General features: G+C 43.8%; 1 protein-coding gene across 2 annotated transcripts in view; it reads right to left on the minus strand.

The window, feature by feature from the left end:
• Positions 1 to 26,034, minus strand: part of LOC106611059 (apoptosis-resistant E3 ubiquitin protein ligase 1) — a 31,601-nt gene that overhangs the window by 5,310 nt on the left and 257 nt on the right. Inside the window, exons 2-17 of one of the 2 annotated variants that reach the window (XM_014210909.2) lie at positions 24,793 to 25,062; positions 24,086 to 24,254; positions 22,321 to 22,541; positions 8,697 to 8,768; positions 8,106 to 8,332; positions 7,529 to 7,766; positions 6,695 to 6,864; positions 6,395 to 6,575; positions 5,954 to 6,207; positions 5,760 to 5,837; positions 5,502 to 5,643; positions 2,328 to 2,449; positions 2,125 to 2,200; positions 1,910 to 2,019; positions 1,623 to 1,802; positions 183 to 308 (exon numbers count right to left, since the gene is read on the minus strand). In XM_014210909.2, coding sequence (XP_014066384.2) covers positions 183 to 308; positions 1,623 to 1,802; positions 1,910 to 2,019; positions 2,125 to 2,200; positions 2,328 to 2,449; positions 5,502 to 5,643; positions 5,760 to 5,837; positions 5,954 to 6,207; positions 6,395 to 6,575; positions 6,695 to 6,864; positions 7,529 to 7,766; positions 8,106 to 8,332; positions 8,697 to 8,768; positions 22,321 to 22,541; positions 24,086 to 24,254; positions 24,793 to 24,940 — 2,514 coding nt within the window. In that variant the 5' untranslated portion in view covers positions 24,941 to 25,062. The remainder of the gene's footprint in view (positions 1 to 182; positions 309 to 1,622; positions 1,803 to 1,909; positions 2,020 to 2,124; positions 2,201 to 2,327; positions 2,450 to 5,501; positions 5,644 to 5,759; positions 5,838 to 5,953; positions 6,208 to 6,394; positions 6,576 to 6,694; positions 6,865 to 7,528; positions 7,767 to 8,105; positions 8,333 to 8,696; positions 8,769 to 22,320; positions 22,542 to 24,085; positions 24,255 to 24,792; positions 25,063 to 26,034) is intronic. The other variant, XM_014210910.2, reaches the window with a different exon arrangement.

A 26,034-nucleotide genomic window follows, 5' to 3' on the forward strand; every position in this document is an offset into this window, starting at 1 on the left:
CTGACAACACATACCGAACCTTACACACTACCTCTACTTTTACACACTCCACTTCTAGTCCTAAGCAGTCTGCCAAGGAAATCATATGGGTTTCTTCTGTTTAGTTATTGCTTTCTTTTTTTTCTGTGAGATGACTTGGTGGATAAGGGAAGTCATGTCAAATAGAATGATTGCCTCATCACCTTCTCCAGCTGTCCTGACTTGCTGTACTTCTCTTCGGCAAACACCAGGTCCATTTCACTGACATCATTGTTTAGGATGACACAGACTTTCATTTTGTAGAACTCCTGATCATCTGTCTCAAAGTACTGCCGTGGAAAATGAAATAAAAACACAGGAAAATGGAATTGAAATAAACACGTCACTATCTCGGCGAAACAATAAGGATGACTTATCCACTTAGAGCGGCAGGTTCAGATCTTAACATGTTCTATAAACACCACAACATACAACTGGTACGCTATGAAACAAACACATCTCCTTTCATGGCCTGGTGAACAATGCAACACTTACAGTTTGATACCAACTAGGGCTGGGCGATATGGCCAAAATCTCATATCCCGATATACATAATTTTCTGTAAATTCAATTTATAACTAGTTTATATAAAATTACCACATGTAAAGGCCTATTTCTTATTACATTTTGAATTATACTCAACAAATAAAAAGGTACTTACTCATATTTGATTATTTTCTTTTATTTAGAACCTGTGCACATTTTCAATTAAGCATGAAACAAAATATAAAATATGAATGTATAAAATCTAAAAAGGTAAATAGAAAACACTTCAACTATAGTTGCAAACAAAATAAATATAGGCCTAAAATGTATATATTTTTGGGGGCTTGCCTGCTTTGCATGTTATTTTGTCATTAATACGTGTCACATACCAATTTGGTACCTTGGGTCGAGTGTTAGCACCAACACACCAAACCCCGTTTCTCCACCGTGTAAATTGGGGCCATGTCTTTGCAGATGTAAGTTGTCACGGTAGCTGTTATCTCCTTCCATCTTCGTGATTCTTTGCCATATGGTGTGCCGCGGGCAAAAGCCTCTTGCAACGTCTGAGTCGGGGGTTTGTTTTGAGCACTCGACTTTGGGTCTCATTTGTAGACTCTCTCCGTACTGTTTCACATTGTTCTTGCGTAGGTGGTACAATAGGTTAGTGGTGTTTGAGCCTGTTGTTGGGACCGGCCTGCAGCATATTTTGCAGTGGACGGTTTTCTGGTCCATGTCACATTTTTCATATCCAAACCACGTCCATGTGACCGAAGTAGCCCCTCTTTTAGGTACGAGCTCCGTGTCTCCGTGCTCTGTGTCACGTTCACTCTCCTCCATGTTTGTTTGTGTTGCAAATGTCATTTCACACGGCACGTGTGGAAGAACACAAAGCGTCGTCCAATTGGCGAAAAATATTGTCGTAACGAGTGTGATTTGCGACAACGAAATAAACAATGAGCACAATATGAAACGATAGACGCTTTTCTATCGTCACACGATATATATCGTCATATCGCCCAGCCCTAATACCAACTAGCCGAAGCATAGAGGTAAACATTGGGAGTGAGGTCTAACTGCAGTTCCTCTGAGCGGCTGTGGGACTGGGGTGGAGGTGGTACCTTGTAGTTCATCCTGAGTCCAATGATCTGGGCTAGGAAGGAGCGGGTGAAGCGAGCGCGGACCATCTGCTTGTAGGCCCCGCCCAGGGCTGACTCGTACAGGCACTTCCCCACCACGCGGCCGGCAAACTCATACATCTTCAGACGCAGGTGGGCCGGCCGCTCTGCGTTGGGGTGGACCTGGGAAGACAGGCAGACACATTACCTCACTATCATATTGGCAAAGTCAGTGAATATTGACCCTAGCCGTATTGTGTTAGTTGTGCTGGTGAGAAGGGAGGTCTTACCAGGCCCTGGTTGTCGTCACTGAAGCGAGTGAACAGCTGATTGGTGGTGTCAAACAGGGTCTTACAGACGAGCTCAAACCACTCCCTTCGCGGCCCTCCCCAGTCCAGAGCTAGGGGCCAACACAACACACATACTTAGTCATTCAACAGCCCTTACCACAAACAACACCAGCTGACTGTACTGTCATCTGTTGTATGTTGAGTGTTGATCTTACCTTCCTCATCCTGGAACACCACCTCAAAGTTCTTACTCCAGTCCGACACGGAGAAGTTGCGGGTGGATTTCAGAGACTGGGGAGAGAGAGAGATTTTAAAACATTGTAATTTTCAATTTCCACTCATTGTCATCATATGTCTGTTGTAGCAGTTCTTAATCTCACTGCGGCTCGGAGAGTAGTTGCACGGTGGGTTCACTCACCGAGTCCAGGATGCAGTGGCGTGTGATCTTCAGGCAGGTCTTGGTGCGAGGTCTCTTGGAGTGGATGTGTCTGAGCTCCCTCTGGAAGAAGCTCACCTTGTCCTGGAACGTCTCCGAGCCGCCTGTCAACGGCATAAAAAAACATACAGATCTTATCCATGTACTCCCCATGGACACTGAATTGGAAGAGGAAGGAAACTAGGGCTGACCCCATTTAGTCAACTGGTCGATTGTTTGGTTGATATCTTGGTCAACCAACAGCCTTTCTTTAGTTGAGCAGCAGCAAAAAATAAACACAAACGTTAATGGTGTAGACACCTGTCTGATTGGCACCTGTCTGAGCGGACTAATCCATTATGGAGGCCGTAGGGATGGCATAGTCCATCACTCGATGACATGTGCTATTGAAATTGTATATGGTTATATTATGTAAGAACAATGGCACAACACTAATAACAATTATATTATTTATAACAAATGCGCTTTCTCCCGTGTTGGATAGCGGTCGCAGTTCTGAAACACCAGTGCGCTGTTGAATTGGCACCTTTTCCTAGACCAGCCAAGTTAACCAGCATATTGGTGTTGAGAACAATGCGGTTGAGGCAGCAGCGGAGTTAGGAGATGAGAAAATTGCCTAAGAAAAGTGAGGAGAAAGGAAACCAACTTAATTAAGTCTATAATCAATAGCCTAACTGTTAAATGTGCCTGGCTATATAAATCACCCATATGTATGTACAGAAATAAGACAGAACCTGCTTCTGTTGCCAGTTTGAGTGTTTGTTTAATAGCCTGCTGATTCTGTGATCACCAAGCCTCATGCAACCACAACATGTTGGATAAACAATTTCACAAATTCGGGCGTTTTTAATCTTTGCTATGCTGTAACAAAGGCTTTGGACTTTTTTCCCCATTAGAACAGGCTCTCTGGTATTATTTATAATTTATTTAGGGTTGTTTACACTGTTCCAAATTGTCAGAAAAATAATATTTATAATAACCCTTCTTATTGTTATTACTATTATTATTGATTGTCAATATAATAATAAGTAATGTCATTATAATTAGTAGGCTTAGTATAGCAGCCTTATACCACCAAATCTATTCCACACATCTGACTTCCCCGTTACCTCCTGAGCAACCAGTAAACATTCCCCCGTTTTGAGTTTATTTGTCACGTCCTCCGCATCCATTTGTCTGTTACGTGTTACGGTGTTCGGAGTTCATCACCAATTTATTGATGTGATTATGATACAGTACATTTGGAAAGTATTTAGAACCCGCGACTTTTTCCCCATTTTGTTACATTACAGCTTTATTCTAAAATTGATCAAATAAATAAAATCTTCATCGATCTACAGACAATAACCTCATAATGACAAAGCTAAAATAGGCTTTTAGACAGTTTTTGTAATTGTATAAAAAATAAAAAACAGAAATACCTCATTTACATAAGAATTCAGACCCTTTGCTATGAGACTCAAAATTGAGCTCAGGTGCATCCTGTTTTCATTGATCATCCTTGAGATGTTTCTACAACTTGATTGGAGTCCACCTGTGGTAAATTCAATTGATTGGACATGATTTGGAAAGAGCCCCGAGACAGGATTGTGTCGAGGCACAGATCTGGGGAAGGGTACCAAAAACAATTCTGGAGCATTGAAGGTCCCCAAGAACACAGTGGCCTCCATCATTCTTAAATGGAAGAAGTTTAGAACCACCAAGACTATTCCTAGAGCTGGCCACCAGGCCAAACTGAGCAATCAGGGGAGAAGGGCCTTGGTCAGGGAGCTGACCAAGAACCTGATGGTCAGTCTGACAGAGCTCCAGAATTTTTATGTGGCGATGGGATAACTTTCCAGAACGACAACCATCTCTGCAGCACTCCACCAATCAGGCATTTATGGTAGAGTGGCCAGATGGAAGCCACTCCTCTGTATATGGCACATGACATTCCGCTTAGTTTGCCAAAAGGCACCTAAAGGACTCTCAGACCATGACAAACAAGATTCAACTCCTTGGCCTGAATGCCAAGCGTCACGTCTGGAGGAAACCTGGCACCATCCCTGCGGTGAAGCATGGTGGTGGCAGCATCATGCTGTGGAGATGTTTGTCAGTCGCAAGGACTGGGAGACTAGTCAGGATCGAGGAAAAGATGAACGGAGCAAAGTACAGAGAGATCTTTGATGAAAACCTGCTCCAGAGCGCTCAGGACCTCAGACTGGGGAAGGTTCACCTTCCAACAGGACAACGACCCTAAGGACACAGCCAAGACAATGCAGAAGTGGTTTTGGGACAAGTCTCTGAATGTCCTTGAGTAATCCAGCCAAAGCTCAGACTTAAATCCGATCAAACATCTCTGGAGAGACCTGAAAATAGCTGTGCAGCAACACTCCCCATCCAACCTGACAGAGCTTGAGAGGATCTGCAGAGAAGAATGAGAGAAACTCCTCAAATACAGGTGTACCAAGCTTGTAGCATCATACCCAAGAAGACTTGAGGCTGTAATCGCTGCCGAAGGTGCTTCAACAAAGGGTCTGAATACTTGTGCAAATGTAATATTTCAGTCTTTTTTATTTCTAAAAACCTGTTTTTGATTTGTCAATACGGGGTATTGTGTGTAGAGTAATATAATACATTTTAGAATAAGGCTGTAACGTAACAAAATGTGGAAAAAGTCAAGGGGTCTGAATACTTTCCGAATGCACTGTACTGTAAGTCAGGGCCTATTGGTCACGTGCATGCGATGCATACATGTGTCATGTAAAGAGAGCAAGGGTTGAGGGAATAGAGAATGAAAATGGCTCTAATTATGTTGCAGCTTTAGCAACACGGACAGTGGCATTAACACTGTTGATATTCTGTGGTGGTCGCTGTAGTGGAGAGGAGAGAGAGAAAGGGTGCTAGTCACACAGTGCCATTTTCTAAACACAATCAAATCAAGTGCGGTTGGACTCCCTCTAGTCATTAGGGTGTCTTAATTATTTAATCAAACAGTGAGCTTAAAGCATCGGACAAGCTCAGTGAATATAGTTGATTTGATTAAAATACATAGCATGTGTTTATATATGTAAATGCAAGTTTTAAAATGTTGACCAATCAATTGGTTGAAAGAACAGACGACTCTCGGTTGACCAAGATTGTTTGGGGTCGGGGATAGTCCTAAAGGAAACCAACCGATATTCTTGTGCAGGAAACGGATGAAGGTGGCAGCCATGATGTTTCTGTCTTTACAGCTCAGCTCCACTGGCGGCTGGATCCCATCATCCACCACTAGAGTCAGGTACTTGTGAACGGGGTCAGGGCCGTAGTATGTGAACTGGGAGGGACAGAAGAGGAGGGTGAACACACCAGCTCATTAAATCGACTGATAAAAGGTCAGAAAGCATTATGTGGACATCATACAGTGTTTCAGAGCAGTTCTGCTTGTCCTACCTTTGTCCCTGGACACACTCGAAAGGTAAAAAGGCGCCATGGAATAATTTTCAGGTAAAACTCCTTCACGGACAGTTGCTGTGTAGCAGAAAAGTAAATGTTCCAGTCAATGACAAGTCTGCAACACACCCAACTGTAGAGCATGTCCTATTTCTAGAACAATGGCCTTCCCTTTCTATCCTCTCTTCACCCACCTTTGGGGATATGTAGCAGTAGACCTTTTTGGGTTTCTTGACCTTCTCTGGCTGGTCTTCTACAGGGGAGTCATGCTCGTCCTCCTCGTCCCCCATGGAGGGCCGACTCTGAGGGGCCATCAGAGCCGAGGCTGGGAGCTGCCACGAAGAGTTACTGTAGTTACTGTAGTTCCCTGTGCCGTAGAGGTACGCCTCAAAGTAGATGCTGATCCCTGGAGTTGACACGTTCTTCTCCACACAGTTCTTCTCATTCTCTGTGGGGGAGGTGGAAGAGTAGCAGTTGAAACACAGGAGCGATGTAAGAGATTTTACTACACCAAGAACAAAAGTCTTCATATACACTGTACATTATCTAATTTTGAGTATGATAGGCTGACTTGCTGAAATACTTCCTTCACCTCGGCCTATGTAATCATACCCTAAAATAGGACCCTTACTCACCACTGAGAACGATGATGTCAAACTCCCCGTTGCTGATGGGCAGGTCGTTATAGGAGATGCGTGCCCGGAAACAGCCCTTCTTCCTAAGGGTGAGCTTCAGCAGTACCTGGCACAGCTGCTTGTTGGACGTCACTGACTTACTGTAGTACTCCTCCAGGCTGTCGTCATCCACTGTGCCCAACTGATAGGAGGCAGATACAAAATGGATTTCCATTTTCCACTTTCACAGTCTAAAAACCAGAAACAATTGACTTCAGGCTGTTATATGAGGATTGTTATATTGGGTCTCAAGTGTCTTACCGAGTGGACGTGGACACTGTAGTTAACCTCGTCTATGAGTGAGGTGGAGTTACTGGTGGGGTTGCCATATTCGTCCCGGGGCTCAATCTGCAGGGTATGCTGCTGGCCATATACTAAGACCAGCGTGGAGAAGTGGTAGGCTATCTTCGTTTTAGATGGGACCACTGTCCCTGAAATGAACACAGAGAATAAGGGGAACAGATGAGCATTGAAGGAACGTTTCAAATGAAAGTATGTAGTGTTTACCAGTACAATACATGCAATGTCCCTGAGACAGAGAAAAACAACTCTCATTTACACAAAGGTTCAAGTTGCTTCCATGTTAAGGGAGCATTTCAACACGTACCAAGCCTGATTGATCTAAGCTGTAGAGCGTGATGACAAATGAAATCATTCCAAACATTGTAATAAACAACCAGATGAAAATAAAATGTTCAGAAAAATATTGATTTTGTCTTAAATAAACTTGACGTCATGATCAACATCACATCATGCTATATTTAGTAAACAAAGCCAAACTACAAACACGATTGTGATGAAGAATACTATTAACAGCCTTATTATCGTGCTATGAGGACAAGCAATGGAAAGAACATTGGAAGTAACATTGGCATTATAATAAGGGGTATCAACATTTCAGGTCTGGGTGGCTCATTCATTCATTCATTCCTACTAGGCAACTTCAAAGTTATGTTCTTTATGAGCAAAAGCACATGATTATCAATATCAATTACTTAAACGTCACCATGTCATCCATGCTTTGTATTAAATCTTACAAATATAGCACAGTCCTGAAATGGGTTACTTACACAGCCCAAAAGGTCATGACCTTACCTGGCTGGAATATCTTGTAGTAGGGGCTGTAGGCCACGTTGAGTCCTCCCAGTTTGACGGCCACCTCATAGCGTCCGGCCTTTCGGACAGTGAAGGTCACTTTGACCACGTTGGACTCTGGCTCCTGCAGAACCTCCTGGGTGACGGGGATGTCTAGGGCCAGCTCTATGTGGGTGATGTTGACCCTTAACCCCACGGGCCGGTGGGCAGGGAAGGGCTGGCCGTTCTTATAGAAGAGCTGGGGTAGAGAGTCAGAGAAAACCATGAGAAACCATGGCAGGAAGTCTAGCACCACAACTTGTGCCAGAACACCATCCTGCCAACAGTCTATTCATTGTGTGCTTTATGATCCCAATAGAAACCCAACAAACAAGCCAAATAACAGAATCACTGATTTCAAATCTGCAGAAACCAAAAAAACTACATCCAAATGTATCCTTCCTCCACACTCTTTAATACTTGATGTAGGTTGTTGTGCTTTAATCATACAGTTTCAAAGAGAAACTAAACTCTTAAAATCCAGAAATGACTGAAGTAGACTTCAGATTTCAAGCCATTAGGTAGGTAAGGATCTTACCTGAACACGGAAGCTCATAGTTTGGCCCACTTCCTGTGGGTCCTTCCAATCCCATGACACATTGCAGGAGCGCGGGTCCAGGTAGTTCCCCCGTACATAGTCGTAGATGCTGCGGTCGCCCCTCCTCCCAGTGTCATCATTCTGCAGGAAGCTAACCACCCGTGCAGCGAGCTCACATAGGAACTTGATGGTAAAGACAAACGCTATGATGGAAACAGTAATTCCACCTGACAGGGGGAGACATTGTGTCAGAGAGCTAAATGTGATTAAATGCACAGCACACTGAGGATGGCTCATACAGATCTCATTAGTAGAGAGACCATTTGCAATGCAATACTGGAAATATTACTTCAAAGAATGCCCTCCAGGTCTATTTGATTTAATGAGCTGCAGATAAGCAGTAATTGTATGGGTAAAGCCTGAATGTCTTGGGACACAAACAGTATCACAAGTTCAAATATGTACTAGTATTTCAACAACTTCAAAGTTCTTCCTAATAATTCTTAACTACAAATTAGTTTAGACTCCAGGCCTGGCTGACAGGCGCCCATCCCCTACTTCAAACAGCTACGGCCAGTAGAACTCACTCACCAATCACGTAAAACATGAGGTCCCTTATCAGAAAGCAAAGTGCCACAGTACAGCCAAATATAAGAGCTCCCGCTGAAAGAGAAACAAAGACAGACAGCATACTTCACTTGACTTACACCGCAGAAGGAGCTTTCAACAGACATTTCATATAAAGCTGACGTGCTCTAGTGTACACCATTCATTCTGAGAGGCATACTTACAGATCAACTTGGAGGATTGACTTGTATTTCACTTTTGTTTTCTGATTCATCTGTAGATAACAAAGCTTTAAAACGTAGAACACACCCTGGTTGGACTCTGCATGCAGGACATTCATCAGGAAACCTATTAGGTCCATGTTGTCCTGCACTAGCCAAGTACTGCAGTATGTGGACTAGGGCTGACCCCATTAAGTCCACTGGACGGTTGTTTGGTCGATAGAGATTTTTTTTAGTCGAGCAGTGGCTTAAGAATGTATGACACGAGACGCCTGTCTGATACGCGCCTGCCTGATACGCGCCTGTCTGATACGCGCCTGCCTGATACGCGCCTGCCTGAGTGGACTAATACATTGCGGAGGCTGCGTGGGTGGCACACCAATATCACCAGTACTACTAATTACAATGTTTGTTTGGTTACGGTCATTTTTGTTAATGCACTCAATATAGCACTATTACAGTCTAACCATCATTGTAGGAGTGGACACGTTGTTTGCAGAGCACACAACCTAAGCTACACTTGTGACAAAAAAGTTGTGGTTTATTTAATTCTATTTACGAGTTGTCAATTTATTCATTGTCTTTTGTTTGGAGCGCTCCTGTCAATCTTGAGTACGCACCTGATTCCGCATAGAAGTAGGAATAGGCTACCTGGCCTGGGCGCAAATGTAGGCCTATAAATGTTCCCGTTTGGGGATCTGATAGCATTTTGAATTGTCTTAACTCACCACCACTGTGGAGCTTCTCAAAATAAATGTTGTCTTCACCTTAAACCGCAAGTAAATTAAGTCTGTTTTTACATCCATTGAGAATGACAAAAGTTGTGTGTCTGTCTGAGCTCACCAGAGTGGGAAACTCTTGAGGGCCCAGAATATTTTATACAATGTTGCAAGTTTGCTAGCATGAGCTTCAGGCCAGACCAAGTTAATGGTTCATACAATGTTTCAAGTTCATTGCAGAAAGGCCATGCATAGCAAATATGATTTATAATCAGGATATTTTCTATTTGCAGTCTGCAATCCTTTTAATTTGTTGGCTTTATGTCGGCTATTTTTAAATATTGTCAATGGCAATAGAAGTTACTTTTAGATTTGTATCATTTTAATTTAGATAGAATTTTGATTAACCACATAACATTGATTGAGATATGAATACATTATAAATGAAATGTTCCATGAAAATGTGCTTATGAAAATCATAACTTGCACGCAGATCAGGAGAAACGGTACGATAACTTGGCACTCCAAATTGAAAAGGTTGCTGACCGCTGGTGTAGCCCATTACCAGCAACTTCAGGAGAGTAATGGCAGAATCTGTGAAGGCCAGCAGCAGCGGGAGGGGGTGGGTCGGGAACAGGTTTTCTTCTGGTTAGGCTATATTGATCTCTGGCTCCCTCTTTAGTAATTTGTGCATCTTCATTTTTAATTGCAGTGCTTAACGCATCAGACAAGCTCAGTAGCTTACATATAGTTGATTTTATTCAAATATAGGGTGTGTCTATATATATATATATATATATGGAAAAATACACATTTACATATGAAAATATTTTGTACTTTTTACCCCTTTTTTTCTCCTCAATTTCGTGTGGGGCGGCAGGTAGCCTAGTGGTTAGAGCATTGGACTAGTAACCGAAAGGTTGCAAGATTGAATCCCCGAGCTGACAAGGTAAAAATCTGTCATTCTGCCCCTGAACAAGGCAGTTAACCCACTTGTCCTAGGCCGTCATTGAATATAAGAATTTGTTCTTAACTGACTTGCTTAGTTAAATAAAGGTAAAAAATAAAATATCCAATTGGTAGTTACAATCTTGTCCCATCGCTGCAACTCCCGTACAGACTCAGGAGAGGCGAAGGTCGAGAGCCATCCGTCCTCTGAAACACAACCTTGCCAAGCTGCACTGCTTCTTGACACACTGCTTGCTTAACCCGGAAGCCAGCTGCACCAATGTGTCGGAGGAAACACCGTCCAACAGGTGACCGAATTCAGCATGCATGTGCCCGGCCCGCCACAAGGAGTCACTAGAGTGCAATAGGACAAGGACATCCCGACCGGCTAAACCCTCCCCTAACCCAGACGACGCTGGACTAATTGTGTGTCTCCCGGTCACGGCCAGCTGTACCACAGCCTGGGATCGTGACCCGGGTCTGTTAGACCGCTGCGCCACTCGGGAGGCCCACATTTAAACATTTCAATCGATTGGTCGAAAGAACAGACGACTCTCGGTTGACCAAGTTTTTTTTTTGTTGGGAACAGCCCCAATGTGGACACTGTGTTTATTCACCGATGCACCACATAACAAAGGCAAATCAAGATTTTCCAGGAATAGGAGTTAGGCTATTCTTGGCATCAGAGAAGATACCTATCACAGGAAGCATAGCTATTTGCTAATTGAAAGTGTATAGGCCAATGAGAATCGGTGTGTGTACTACAGTATGTAAATTAGGATAGGAAATGGTACATTGGAGACTTGTAATGTAACAACATAGGCCTAGGCTACCTTCTTAACATTATGTGGTTGCACTTTTTTGGGGGGGTGAAAGATTTGATTTATAATTACGATTTATTAAATCCAAAACATCCATGTACAAACAACAACAAGCAGACGCACACAAACAGATGCACACAAACATCCACAACATCACCCCCGCCCAGACCCACCTGCTCACACCACCATCTTCAGCACTCGTATTACTCTCTGCCACATGACTTCAAACCGCACCATTTTGTATCTCTCCGACGCCTACGCACATTTAGATAATAAAGCATTTGACCTTTCCATTGTGTTAACGATTAATTTCCAGTTAAGTATACGTTTTGTCAAGATGATTGATGAGAAAAGTATCGTCCAACCCATCGGGTATCTCACGGCACCCTCATATGCCATGTCTTGAAATACGCAGACAGGCGGATTAAAAGTACATTTACATTGTAATATTCTGACAGCCAACTTTCTAACTCCTCCAATAACTTTTGGGCTTTATAGCATTCCCAGAAGGCATGGATTATTGAGTCATTGTTCGTTTTACACCTAGAGAGGAACCAGGCTATGAGGGGTGGCCAGTCCTCTTCTGGCTGTGCCGGGTGGAGATTATAACAGAACATGGCCAAGACGTTCAAATATGACCAGCAGGGTCAAATAATAATAATCACAGTGGTTGTAGAGGGTGCAACAGGTCAGCACCTCAGGAGTAAATGTAATAAGTTGGATTTTGTTGATCTTGTATACAATCAAAGTTAACCAGATAAAACATTTTAGCAGTCGTATAAGGGCAGTGGGCATTTCATGAAATGGGAGTCATAGTATGAATACATAGTTATTGTATACATTACATCTACAGAGCGTGTGAGCATGCAAGCTGAACAGACATTTAACAGAAAACATACTTTGAGGTGCTATGCCTTTAAAGCTCCAACCCCTCTCCTAGTGTACCAACAGTCTGAGGATTATGTCATTGTACATAGATGAGTGGAGGCCTGACACACACACCTAAGAGAAGTGTCTAATGCCTTCCCATTCACCCCATCCCAATCCCCCCAGAAAGAGCCCCTCTCCACTCTCACCAATAACCACCATGACAAATTAATGACAAATTCAACATCCTCTCCTAATCGATCCAGAACTCTTACTCATTTTACAGCAGGTTTGAAAGTCAAAAAAGTAAATCAAATGACGTTGTAGTATAGTTAAATACTTCTCTCTCTCCCAAGCCAAACCCATCCCTCTCCACCTCCCTGCTTTCTACCCCCAAGCCAAGCTTGTCCCAACCTCCCATCCTTGTCCACCCAAGCCAAGCTTGTCCCAACCTCCCATCCTTGTCCACCCAAGCCAAGCTTGTCCCAACCTCCCATCCTTGTCCACCCAAGCCAAGCTTGTCCCAACCTCCCACCCTTGTGTACCCATGCCAAGCTTGTCCCAACCTCCCATCCCTGCCCACCCAAGCCAAGCTTGTCCCAACCTCCCATCCTTGCCCACCCAAGCCAAGCTTGTCCCAACCTCCTATCCCTGCCCACCCAAGCTAAGCTTGTCCCAACCTCCCATCCCTGCCCACCCAAGCTAAGCTTGTCCCAACCTCCCATCCTTTCCCACCCTCCCTCCCTACCTCTCTGACACACTTACACCCATCAACTTACTCATCCATTCCCGCCCAACATATACCCTATGCATCCACACACCCATTCTCTCCCACCCTCCTACACATATTCATATTCACTATCCATCACCAGTTTTAACCGGTTGGTAGCTTAGTGGTTAAGAGTGTTGGGCCAGTAACCGAAAGGTCACTGGTTCGAATCCCTGATCCCTTGACCAAGGCACTGAACCCTAATTGCTCCTGTAAGTCGCTCTGGGATAAGAGTGCCTGCTAAATGACCAAAACATATATATACAATGCCAGTCAAATGTTTGGACACACCTACTCATTCAAGGGTTTTTCTTTATTTTTACATTGTAGAATAATAGTGAAGACATCAAAACTATGAAATAACACATATGGAATCATGTAGTAAGGGAGGCGGAGCTAGCATGTTGGAGTGAACGGCTGTGTGTGAGAGAGGCTCCCGCAACTGTTTTGCAAAACAATCTAACTTAACCTACTAAGTCTCTTTCTAATAAAATATTGTAACTTTTTATGTGAACATGCCGAGTAATAGGCGACTAAAGGACAATAAATCGTCATCGGAGCCCTCCTCCCCACCAAACAACAAGACAGGACCTTGAGAAGGCTTCTGAATTCAATGCTGATAGGATCGACAAGTTAGAGAAGCTATGCACGTCCTTGCAGGACAGTGTGCAGAGGCTTTCTGTGAAAGTGGTCGATCTAGAGGGCCGATCCAGACGTCACAACATTCACGTTGTTGGTCTGTCAGAGGGGGTGGAGGCTGGCTCTCGCCCCACCGACTTCTTCGCCTGTTGTCCCCGTGCCTGGCCAACGTCCTCACCCAGTAATCATCTCTTGTCCCCGTGCCTGGACCGGGCCAACGTCCTCACCCAGTAATCATCTCTTGTCCCCGTGCCTGGACCGGGCCAACGTCCTCACCCAGTAATCATCTCTTGTCCCCGTGACTGGACCGGGCCAACGTCCTCACCCAGTAATCATCTCTTGTCCCCGTGCCTGGACCGGGCCAACGACCTCACCCAGTAATCATCTCTTGTCCCCGTGCCTGGACCGGGCCAACGTCCTCACCCAGTAATCATCTCTTTTCCCCGTGCCTGGACCGGGCCAACGTCCTCACCCAGTAATCATCTCTTGTCCCCGTGCCTGGACCGGGCCAACGTCCTCACCCAGTAATCATCTCTTGTCCCCGTGCCTGGACCGGGCCAACGTCCTCACCCAGTAATCATCTCTTGTCCCCGTGCCTGGACCGGGCCAACGTCCTCACCCAGTAATCATCTCTTGTCCCCGTGCCTGGACCGGGCCAACGTCCTCACCCAGTAATCATCTCTTTTCCCCGTGCCTGGACCGGGCCAACGTCCTCACCCAGTAATCACCTGTTGTCACAGTTTCAAGACCAAGAATCTTATCCTGCGTGAGGCTGGAATGAGGGGTAACCTGTTACATAAAGGACATCCCTTCCGTGTCTATGATGATTACACGCCCAATGTGGCGAAGCATCAAGCTGGCCACAGAGATGTCATGACCAAACTCTACAAACTCCATCTTCGCCCAGCCTTGCTCTTCCCTGCCAGACTCAGAATTACCCCTCCTTCCGGTGAGAAGATCTCTCCTCGGTTTTGGATGCAGAGAAGTTTAACCGGGAATATGTACCAATCCCCCGTACGGGTTAGAGTGCCTTGTCATTGTGTGTTAGGGTGTGTTGTGCTCATGGACTCAAATCCATACTATGTCATAGCGGATGAAACCTTATTAAACAGTCTCAGCAAGGGCTGCCGACAAGGGCTGCCGTTTTATTGTCGCTCCTGGACATGTAAGACGCTGAGCCGGCCAATGGAGGGCGGTTAGAGCTTTCATTTCACTTTCATTCCGGCTGGAAGACTGACCTGTCGTTGAAGTTTAGAGGATGCCTGTTTGAGTGGCTTGTCAGGTTTGATCATTGACACTTTCGGATGGATATACTTATATTCCCCCATTTTTGTTTTGTTTCGTTATTTCTCAATTATAACACGATTCCTACATTTTTCTTATTATCATACCATTTATTGGTGGTGATGGTTGGGTGGGGGCAGATGGGGTGGCATTAGACACCTGGATATCATGTTGGTGTCTTGTGCCGTTCTGCTTCTGTCATTACGGCGGGCCGCTCTGCCGTTCTGCTTCTGTCATTACGGCCGGCCGCTCTGCCGTTCTGCTTCTGTCATTACGGCCGGCCGCTCTGCCGTTCTGCTTCTGTCATTACGGCGGGCCGCTCTGCCGTTCTGCTTCTGTCATTACGGCCGGCCGCTCTGCCGTTCTGCTTCTGTCATTACGGCCGGCCGCTCTGCCGTTCTGCTTCTGTCATTACGGCGGGCCGCTCTGCCGTTCTGCTTCTGTCATTACGGCGGGCCGCTCTGCCGTTCTGCTTCTGTCATTACGGCGGGCCGCTCTGCCGTTCTGCTTCTGTCATTACGGCGGGCCGCTCTCCCCATTAGGTTCCCACCAGCCTTCTGTGGTGTTTGTGTATACAGTGAGGGAAAAAAGTATTTGATCCCCTGCTGATTTTGTACGTTTGCCCACTGATAAAGAAAGGATCAATCTATCATTTTAATGGTAGGTTTATTTGAACAGTGAGAGACAGAATAACAAAAATATCCAGAAAAACGCATGTCAAAAATGTTATAAATTGATTTGCATTTTAATGAGGGAAATAAGTATTTGACCCCCTCTCAATCAGAAAGATTTCTGACTCCCAGGTGTCTTTTATACAGGTAACGAGCTGAGATTAGGAGCACACTCTTAAAGGGAGTGCTCCTAACCGCAGCTTGTTACTTGTAAAAAAGACACCTGTCCACAGAAGCAATCAATCAATCAGATTCCAAACTCTCCACCATGGCCAAGACCAAAGAGCTCTCCAAGGATGTCAGGGACAAGATTGTAGACCTACACAAGGCTGGAATAGGCTACAAGACCATCGCCAAGCAGCTTGGTGAGAAGGTGACAACATTTGGTGCGATTATTCGCAAATGGAAGAAACACAAAAGAACTGTCAACATCCCTTGGCCTGGGGCTCCATGCAAGATCTCACCTCGTGGGGTTGAAATGATCATGAGAACGGTGAGGAATCAGCCCAGAACTACACGGGAGGATCTTGTCAATGATCTCAAGGCAGCCGGGACCATTGTCACCAAGAAAACAATTGGTAACACACTACGCCGTGAAGGACTGAAATCTTGCAGCGCCCGCAAGGTCCCCCTGCTCAAGAATACATATACATGCCCGTCTGAAGTTTGCCAATGAACATCTGAATGATTCAGAGGACAACTGGTGAAAGTGTTGTGGTTAGATGAGACCAAAATGGAGCTCTTTGGCATCAACTCAACTCGCCGTGTTTGGAGGAGGAGGAATGCTGCCTATGACCCCAAGAACACCATCTCCACCATCAAACATGGAGGTGGAAACATTATGCTTTGGGGGTGTTTTTCTGCTAAGGGGCCAGGACAACTTCACCGCATCATTTGACGGGGCCATGTACTGTCAAATCTTGGGTGAGAACCTCCTTCCCTCAGCCAGGGCATTGAAAATGGGTCGTGGATGGGTATTCCAGCATGACAATGACCCAAAACACATGGCCAAGGCAACAAAGGAGTAGCTCAAGAAGAAGCACATTAAGGTCCTGGAGTGGCCTAGCCAGTCTCCAGACCTTAATCCCATAGAAAATCTGTGGAGGGAGCTGAGGGTTCGAGTTGCCAAACGTCAGCCTCGAAACCTTAATGACTTGGAGAAGAAAAATTAGTAGAATTGGAGGGACAAATTCATTTACTGGATAGGGAGAATGCTAGTCATCCATCTATGGAGAAACAGTAAAGAAAATACCACTTTAAAATTTGAATATCATCAGTCTCTCTCAGGTTAAAATTGCTAAATCTTTTCTCTATGCCGCCATGCAAAAATATTTTGAATTTGGTGACAAACCACATAAATTACTTGCCAGACAACTTCGAAAAACTAAGAGTGACCGAATGATTCACAAAGTTAAATTTGCAACTGGGGAATTACTCTCTTCCCTCAACATCAATGACAGATTCCGTAAGTTTTACGAGACTCTATATACATCTAAAGCAGATCCTAACCCCTTAATTATGAAAAACGTTTTGGAGGACTGTAATCTCCCTGCCCTAAACCAGGAAGATTCCCAATTCCTGAATAAGGAAATCTCTCTTGGAGAAATTCAAGAAACAATTACATCTTTAAAGAGTGGCAAGACCCCAGGCCCAGATGGATTCCCTGGTGAATTCTATAAAACATTCAGCAACATGCTCTCCCCCTACCTGCACAAAATGTTGGTTCAGGCCAATGAGGATGGAGCTCTCCCACCTACTTTGGATGAGGCGTTTATTACAGTTATTCATAAAAAGGGTAATGATCCGGAAGAGGTGGGGTCATACAGACCAATAGCTCTCCTTAATACAGACCAAAACATTTGAGTAAAAACTCTTGCTAATAGGGTTAGCACTTTAGTGGGCAAATTGGTCCAGTCGGACCAGACCGGCTTTATCCCTAACAAAAACTCATTCTTCAATCTCAGGCGCCTCTTCAACATTATGTATTCGCAGAGGTTACCCAACGTGGACCTTGCCATTATATCTCTGGACGCCGAAAATGCCTTTGACCAAGTTGAGTGGTCCTAACTATTCAAGGTCCTACAGAAATGTAATATTGGAGATGGGTTCACAAAGTGGATCTAGCTTTTATATAGGAACCCCTGTGCGAGAATACGCATTAACCAATCACTCACTAACCAATTGCCACGATTTAACCTTTATAGAGTGAGAAGGCAAGGTTGTGCGCTGTCGCCTCTGCTTTTTTCTCTAATCATTAAACCTCTCGCTCAGGCAATCAGATCTCATGCAGCAATACATGGCTATAATACTAAAGATACTCTAAATAAGATTTCACTATATGCAGATGACATATGCAGATGACATGTAACAGAACCCCAAACTAGTATTCCAGCTATTCTTGATTTGATTAATTTGTTTGGTACCTTCTCGGGATACAGAATAAATTGGAACAAGAGTGAATTAATGCCCATAAGGTTGCAAAACACCTTTTGGTTAGTACTGATTCCATTTAAGTTATCTTCAGAAAAATGTACCCATCTAGGAATTGTAGTTACCAAACAATACCCCTCACTATTTAAAGAGAATTTCCCCCCTCTGATGCAAAAACTCAAGGCAAACATATAATTTTGGAGAACTCTCCCAATTTCATTGCTCGGAAGAATTAATGCCATTAAAATGGTCTTCGTCCCACAACTGCTTTACCTATTCCAGAAAATTGCAGTATTCATACCTAAGTCCTTTCATAAACAACTGGACTCAATTATCAAGCCATCCATCTGGAATTGTAAAAAAAAAAAAACACTTCTGTAAATCCAAGATGGAAGGAGGATTTTCTCTCCAAAATGTTATATTTTACTATTGGGCCGCTAACCTCCATGCTGTCACGTTTCTGCTGGATGACGCACTTCTGTCATCTGGTTGGCTTAGTATGGAGCGTGAGGATTGCCAGCCCTTCTATATTGGCGCTGTCAAGTTGAAGATGTCACTTTATAGTAACAATCCTATTATACATTGCACAGTCCGAATCTGGAAGCAAATTAAAGTCTACTTTGACCTTAGACCAATATCATTCCTACTCCCTGTTGCCAGGAATCCCTCCTTTGCCCCCTCTAACCTTGATAACACCTTTGAGCGATGGGGAGAACTAGGGAGCAATACCATAGGGGAGTGAGGATTTTTTTTTTATTCTGTCTCTCACTGTTCAAATAAACCTACCATTAAAATTATAGACTGATCACTTCTTTGTCAGTGGGCAAACGTACAACATCAGCAGGGGATCAAATACTTTTTTCCCTCACGGTACATATAGAAGGGACCTTTGCCTCCTTTGATTTGTTGAGGGAAACCTATAATCTTCCCAGAAGTAACTTTTTCAGATACCTACAGATTAGAGACTACGTTAGAAAACATCTTCCGACATTTGGGAATGCTAAACCGTCCATATTTGACAGATGCATAAAAATATGCCCCACCACACGCAAACTGATATCTCGTCTATATGACGCTTTTCAATCTGTTACCACACCTTCTACAGATGCCATTAAGACAAAGTGGGAGGAAGAGCTAGGGACTGACATATCTTTGGCAGACTGGGAAGATCGCTTGGAGTATATCCACACCTGCTCCATTAACTCCAGACATCGTTTTATACAATTCAAGGTATTACACAGATTACACTATTCCAAAACTAAGCTGCATAGGATATTTCTTGATACATCCCCTATGTGTGATAAATGTCATGCTGAGCAGGGTACACTACTCCACTGCTTTGCCCTATGCTCTAACTTGTATGGTTACTGGTGTGGAATTTTTAGGATCCTGTCTGAAGTTCTGGAGACTTCAATTGACCCAGACCCGCTTCTGATCATCCTGGGAGTGTCTGAAACCCTAAACAGATTAACCAACCCAAAAACAACTCAACTCTTACAGTCTCATTTCAGCCAAAAAATGTATCTTGTTGTTTTGGAAAAGGAAGGAAGCTCCCTCTACCAAATTATGGCTCAGGGAATTGGCAAATACAATAAATGATCAACATTTGATCAAATCTGGCAGTCTCTCCTCTCTTACTTGGACCAGTCAGCGCTGTGAATTTGTACATTTTAACTCACTCTCAATTGTAATATTGGAATCTACCCTTGGGTGGCATGTGCTTGCCACGGCACACTCTTTTATGTTTAGATAAGAATTGCATACTTGTCTTTTCTACAAAATACCTATACACCATTCTTGTGTGTTCAATAAAAAAATATTTGAACAAGGAATCATGTAGTAACCAAAGCAAATGTTAAACAAGTCAAAATATATTTTAGATTCTTCAAAGTAACCACCCTTTGCCTTGATGACAGCTTTGCACACTCTTGAAATTCTCTCAACCAGCTTCATGAGGTAGTCACCTAGAATGCTTTTCCAACAGTCTTGAATGAGTTCCCACATATGCTGAGCACTTGTTGGCTGCTTTTCCTTCACTCTGTGGTCCAATTCATGCTAAAATATCTCAATTGGGTTGAGGTCGGGTGATTGTGGAGGGCAGGGCATGTGATGCAGCACTCCATTACTCTCCTTGGTCAAATAGCCCTTACACAGCCTGGGGGTGTGTTTTGGGTCATTGTCCTGTTGAAAAACAAAATGATAGTCCCACTAAGCACAAACCAGATGGGATGGCGTATCGCTGCAGAATGCTGTGGTAGCCATGCTGGGGTTTTTTTTTTTAATTGGTATTTTTTTTTATTGGTTTTTTTTTCACCCCTTTTTTCTCCCCAATTTCATGGTATCCAATTACAGTCTTGTCTCATCGCTGCAACTCCTGTACGGACTCAGGAGAGGCGAAGGTAGAGAGCCATGCGTCCTCCGAAACACAACCCAACCAAGCCGCACTGCTTCTTGACACAATGCCCATCCAACCCGGAAGCCAGCCGTACCAATGTGTCAGAGGAAACACCGTACACCTGGCGACCGTGTCAGCGTGCACTGCGCCCGGCCCGCCACAGGAGTCGCTAGTGCGCGATGAGACAAGGACACCTCTGCCAGCCAAACCCTCCCTAACCCGGATGACGCTGGGCCAATTGTGCGCCACCCCATGGGCCTCCCGGTCGCGGCCAGCTGCGACAGAGCCTGGACTCGAACCCAGAATCTCTAGTGGCACAGCTAGCACTGTGATGCAGTGCCTTAGACCACTGCACCACTCGGGAGGCCCCCAATGCTGGTTAAGTGTCTTGAATTCTAAATAAATCACAGACAGTGTCACCAGCAAAGCACCTCCACACCATCACACCTCCATGCTTCGGTAGCCTAGTTGTTTGAGAGTTGGGCCAGTAACCGAAAGGTTGCTGGACTGAATCCCCGAGCGGACAAGGTAAAAATCTGTCGTTCTGTCCTTGAGCAAGGCAGTTAACCCACTGTTCCCCGGGCACCGAAGACATGGATGTCGATTAAGGCAGACCCCCGCACCTCTCTGATATGTGGTACCGTAACGAGTGCAACAAACTGAGCATACATTTTCCAGAATAATTGTTCATTGGTACATCCGTTTTATTAGTGTCTGCTCTGCTTGAAATGTAAGGAGCTGAAACATAAACAGGGTATGGTTCGAAAGGCTCACTTTTCCTCTATTACAGTAAAATAATGTCTCAATGTGTTTCGGTGTCCATATGACCGATTCCGTTGGCCCAAACCTCAAATAGCAAGTTGAAACCATTTGTCAGAGAGGAAGAAGTGATCTCCCATCTTAGTTGTTGTGAGTGGTAGGATGAGGGGCTTTGGAGAAAGAGGCGAAGCGAGAAGTTTCATCTCGTCATTATATACAGATCTCTGGTGTAAATGGGAAGGTGCACAGCACAGAAGGAGCGAACGAGACGAGACCAAAAAGACAACATGAGAACAAGCGGACATAAACGCTCATAAAAACAAAAAATACAACAAACAAAAAATTTCTGGAATACAGGGATTGGAATATCTGGTAAAAACATTCATTTTAATTAATTAGATATATCGCTCAGCCCTAGGTGGCAGCATAGGCCTCTCCAACCCAGCTCCTCTTTAAATATTACATTAGTCCTTTTTTGAAATGTAACTCTTGCAGGAAAACCACATCTGCTGACAATCTAAGTGTTCAATCTCTAAGTGTTCAAGTTCAAGTATTTAATCATGAATGTAAATGCATTCCAGGTGACTACCACATGAAGCTGGTTGAGAGAATGCCAAGATTGTGCAAAGGCGTCACTTTGAAGAATCTAAAATATATTTTCTTATTTGTTTAACATTTTTTTGGTTACTACATGATTCCATGTGTGTTATTTCATAGTTTTGATGTCTTCACTATTATTCTACAATGTAGAAAATAAGAAAACTAAAGAAAAACCCTTGAATGAGTAGGTGTGTCCCAACTTTTGACTGGTACTGTATATGTAAGTCACCTTTCCATTCATATACACACACATACTCCCCACACACACACACACATCCATTAAACAGTTATTGCACTTATTGTTTCAGCATGACTATGCAATAACAGTCAACTTCCCCTTTACAACATATTACCTAGTTCTGCTTATCTGTGTGGCTATTGCTTGATAAAACAGTGAAACGCTAGGTCCTTGCAATACATCAGTATCTTCTACAGACAGCTATTGAAGTCACTCTAAGTCTCAATCCATGGCAGAAGCTTTCCAACACCTGCCAAACAATGTGTACAAAGTGATCAGGCACTCACCGATAGACCACTTCTCATTCAGCCGCCTCTCAGCAAGGTTGTGCACCAGTTGGATCTCGTAGTCTTGGTCGCGGCTCCCCCTAGAGGCCTGGAGAACCTTGACGCCCGTGGACAGCTTGATGTAGTCTTCGTAGTAGTATCCCCACGCAGCCAGAGAGAGCTGCAACTGGCTGTCAAACTGGGCTAGATCATCCAGAGTCATACAACCCAAGGTCTTCAGTCTTCATTTGCACCACAGTGCAATATGGTCAAACAGAGAGAAAAACTGTCAATTGTATTCATTTCACCTCTAGCATGGCCACAGTCTCACACAGGACAACACACAGAGCGACTGAACAAGAAGAACCTGGCTTTAAACAGGGCTGTGGTCTGTTAGCTAGTGCCTTAAATAGGCTTCTGTGTACTCTATCGTGCACGTAAAGCAAATATTGGTTTATCACCTTGTTCTGCACTGCACCACAGTAAACGTAACATGATCTACTAAGTTACATTTACATTAAGCCTTAAAAAGGGGCAATCTGCAGTTCAAACAACAACAAATTGGTCAAACCGCCCCTGATTTGGTAAATAGCTGAGGGATGGGGCTGGAGAAATGTAACCACTGTCAAATTCATAGACAAAGCTATGGATGCAAGGAGATCAAATTAGATCACAATTACAGTTAACCATATTGAGGCAATACAGTGTTTGTTTACAATTACTTTGTTTAGAAACAAAGGAGTAGAACAAGATTATATTTTGGGTTCTGATGGGGTAAGAACATTTTACTATGCTCATGAGGGATTTATAAGTTATATTCTTCAAAAATCTATGCATATTAATCATGAATTTACATGTCCAGAAATGGATGTAGCAATCGCAGATTGCCTCTTCAAGAGCTATATAAACATTAGAAAGTCAGATAGTCATAGTGTGGTATGTTGTGAGTCATGATGAAAATGGATTAGTATTCCTATGACACATGTATTAAATGGTATAGTGTAATCTACTCAAGGAGCAAACGCTTTCCAGGGCTGACAGCTGCTGTAGCCACAATAAACACAGTGTAATAACCACTATAACCCAGCTGCTCATGTTTACAATACATTACTTTAGGTAAAGCATGCCAGTGCTCAGACAAACCTGAGCTCATACTGTATTGAACAATCTGCAAAGAGGAAGTCAAGTTTACAATCCCCTCTGTATGACTAACCTATGTATCTCACAATAAAATATATCAATGTGATACAACTGAAAAAAGAAAACATTTGTCTTCATTTATTAATTAATACATAAAACAAGTAAAGGTTATACTATTATACAGAAAGGCCTATAGGCTCAGTCTGACTACAGTTCAACTCAGTCCACTGAGAGGTACCCCCACATCTGTAGGATTGCAGAACATCAACTACTATATCGTATGTGTAACAGCCCCTTAAGAGCACTCATTACTGCAGTGACCCTCTGAAAAACTGCAGCCTCCTGAGCTCAATGTCACCAAGCGCAGCCAGCCATGAATGGGGAGTCTGCTCCCAAGTGGACAAAACAGCAGACACAAAGCAGTATCTGTTCTATGGTTGTTATTCTCAGCCATGTAGCCTATCTCTCAGTGAAAGAGAGAAAGAGAGATACCTCTCAGTGTTTCACGAAATGAATGAATTCTGTAAGATGTAAGTGCAGAATTGTGTAGTAATGTTAGTTGTGTTTATGTGATGAGTTTGAATCTGCCCATGACAGGTGAGAGGTAGGTAGTACTATGCTAACAACATGGTGGTGGTATGCTTACGTATGATAGTAGTGCTCAAGGCTTTGAGAGCAAAGCCACTCCTGGAAGGCAAAGTCTCGCAGCAGCTGGATGTGAGCCTCTGCAATGTCCCTCCAGCGCCGCTTCTCTCTCACCACATCCTCCAGACGAGTCAGAACACTCAGGCTCAGCTCCTCCAGAGTCTCCACATCTACACACACAGACAGACAAAGACGCAGACAAATCAGCCAGAGCAGAGTAGACGTGCCAGTATGAGGATCTATTCTAGTCTATAGCCTTGTCACAAAGACATACACCTCAACATTACCAGAATGAGGCGAACACAAGAATATACTCTTACCTGCAAACAACAAGGCCCTAAATCCCTGAAACAACAACCTCAGGCGCGACAAAAAGTTACACCAATGGCTGAAGATAAGCTGTCGAGAAGGAATTTCACCCATTGGCCTAACCTTCGTTAAAACACCCTTTGAACTGTGGTAGACTTTTGTGCAAACTCCAATGGATGAGAAAATTCAAAGAGAATAAATTCCCCTTGTTGTAAAAGAGCTGGGATGGGGTGCATTAACTACAGATCAAATCAAAGATTTACTGTGTTTGGCTGCAATTAAATTAGCCTCCTTCCCATCAGCAATAGTTCAGAGATGCCAAACTGCCACTGAAGATGTTCCATGTCATTCATAAACACTGGATCATCGCAAAGAGTGGAGTATCTTTTCTCAACTGACCTTCAAGTAAGTGTTTGTATTCGGAGAGACTGTGGCCTTGAATCCATTCTTCGATCTGACTTTCTTTGCCTTTCTTCCAGCACACTTCCCAGAAGAAAATCCACGAGACTGAGCAGAAGAGGAAGGTCAGCAAAAAGCGGCGGTCCATCAGACCATCTTCAGCCTGGACTCAGACTCCTCTGCTCCTCACAAAGGCTGGGCCAGGTCCAAAATATTGCACGATAAAGTCTCAAATGATCTTAATTCTCCAGCTTCTTCACTTGGAAAGACCTAGAGCAACAACAAAACATGACAGGTATAAGTCCGGCAGTTCAAAAATAATTAACCTAAACAATGACTGAGACAATTAAAAACTTGTGACCATGCTCATCTAGCTACACAGACACTGTCACTAATCAGTAGCAGCATAGCCAAGAAGCCATGTATGAATATTAATGTGTCACACTGGAGGAGTGTTGGGTGATGGGATACGACATGTAATCCAGATGACTTAAATATGCATGAACTGGCAAGGGTCCTAAAAGGTCTCATTACTTGAATCTCAATCTGAACTAAAGACCACCAAAGACCATAGTGATAAAAACATTGACTAAATGCATTGCGGCAACACCCGTAGCCAGACTATCTACAAAAACAACATCCCCACAAGATACCTATTTGTTATCAGCGCCGCTTTGAAAGCCTTCATCAAGGTTGAAATGAAACGGCATTGATTTACATATGACCCCTATGAATGACAAATAGGTCGAGGATACTAGGCTGTATCAATAAGGAGTTTTTTTGACAGCATATCACAGAGTGCTGTTTGCTAAAGATCTGACGAGAAATGACACATCTGGAATGGTGAAAGGTTTAGCGATACTGCATAGCTTCAGTAATCAATATGCCTTGATACTGGCTCTTGGGGTTAACTTGTCCTGCCAACGTTACCTGGCAGGTTGGCAAAGTAATGCGACCAATTAACGAAACAGCAGCTAGTTATGTTGTTATCTCGCTACTCCATGCATGTGTAGAATGGAGAGCCGTAGCTAATAACGACCATCATTAGCAACGTGATTAACATGTCTTAGGCTATGCAAAACTAACAAAACTGTCAGGGATGAATATATAGCTAGCTACAACATGATTTTAGTTCACGTTAGTTAGATACACAAATAACATGTCGCATCATCAATTCCTTCAAAACAAGTGCATGATAGCTAGCTAGCGTTAGTTGCTGATAGCTAGCCTATGCCAGCTTGC

The sequence above is a fragment of the Salmo salar genome, chromosome ssa09 (genome assembly GCF_905237065.1).
Source record: "Salmo salar chromosome ssa09, Ssal_v3.1, whole genome shotgun sequence".
Classification (NCBI taxonomy): domain Eukaryota; kingdom Metazoa; phylum Chordata; class Actinopteri; order Salmoniformes; family Salmonidae; genus Salmo; species Salmo salar.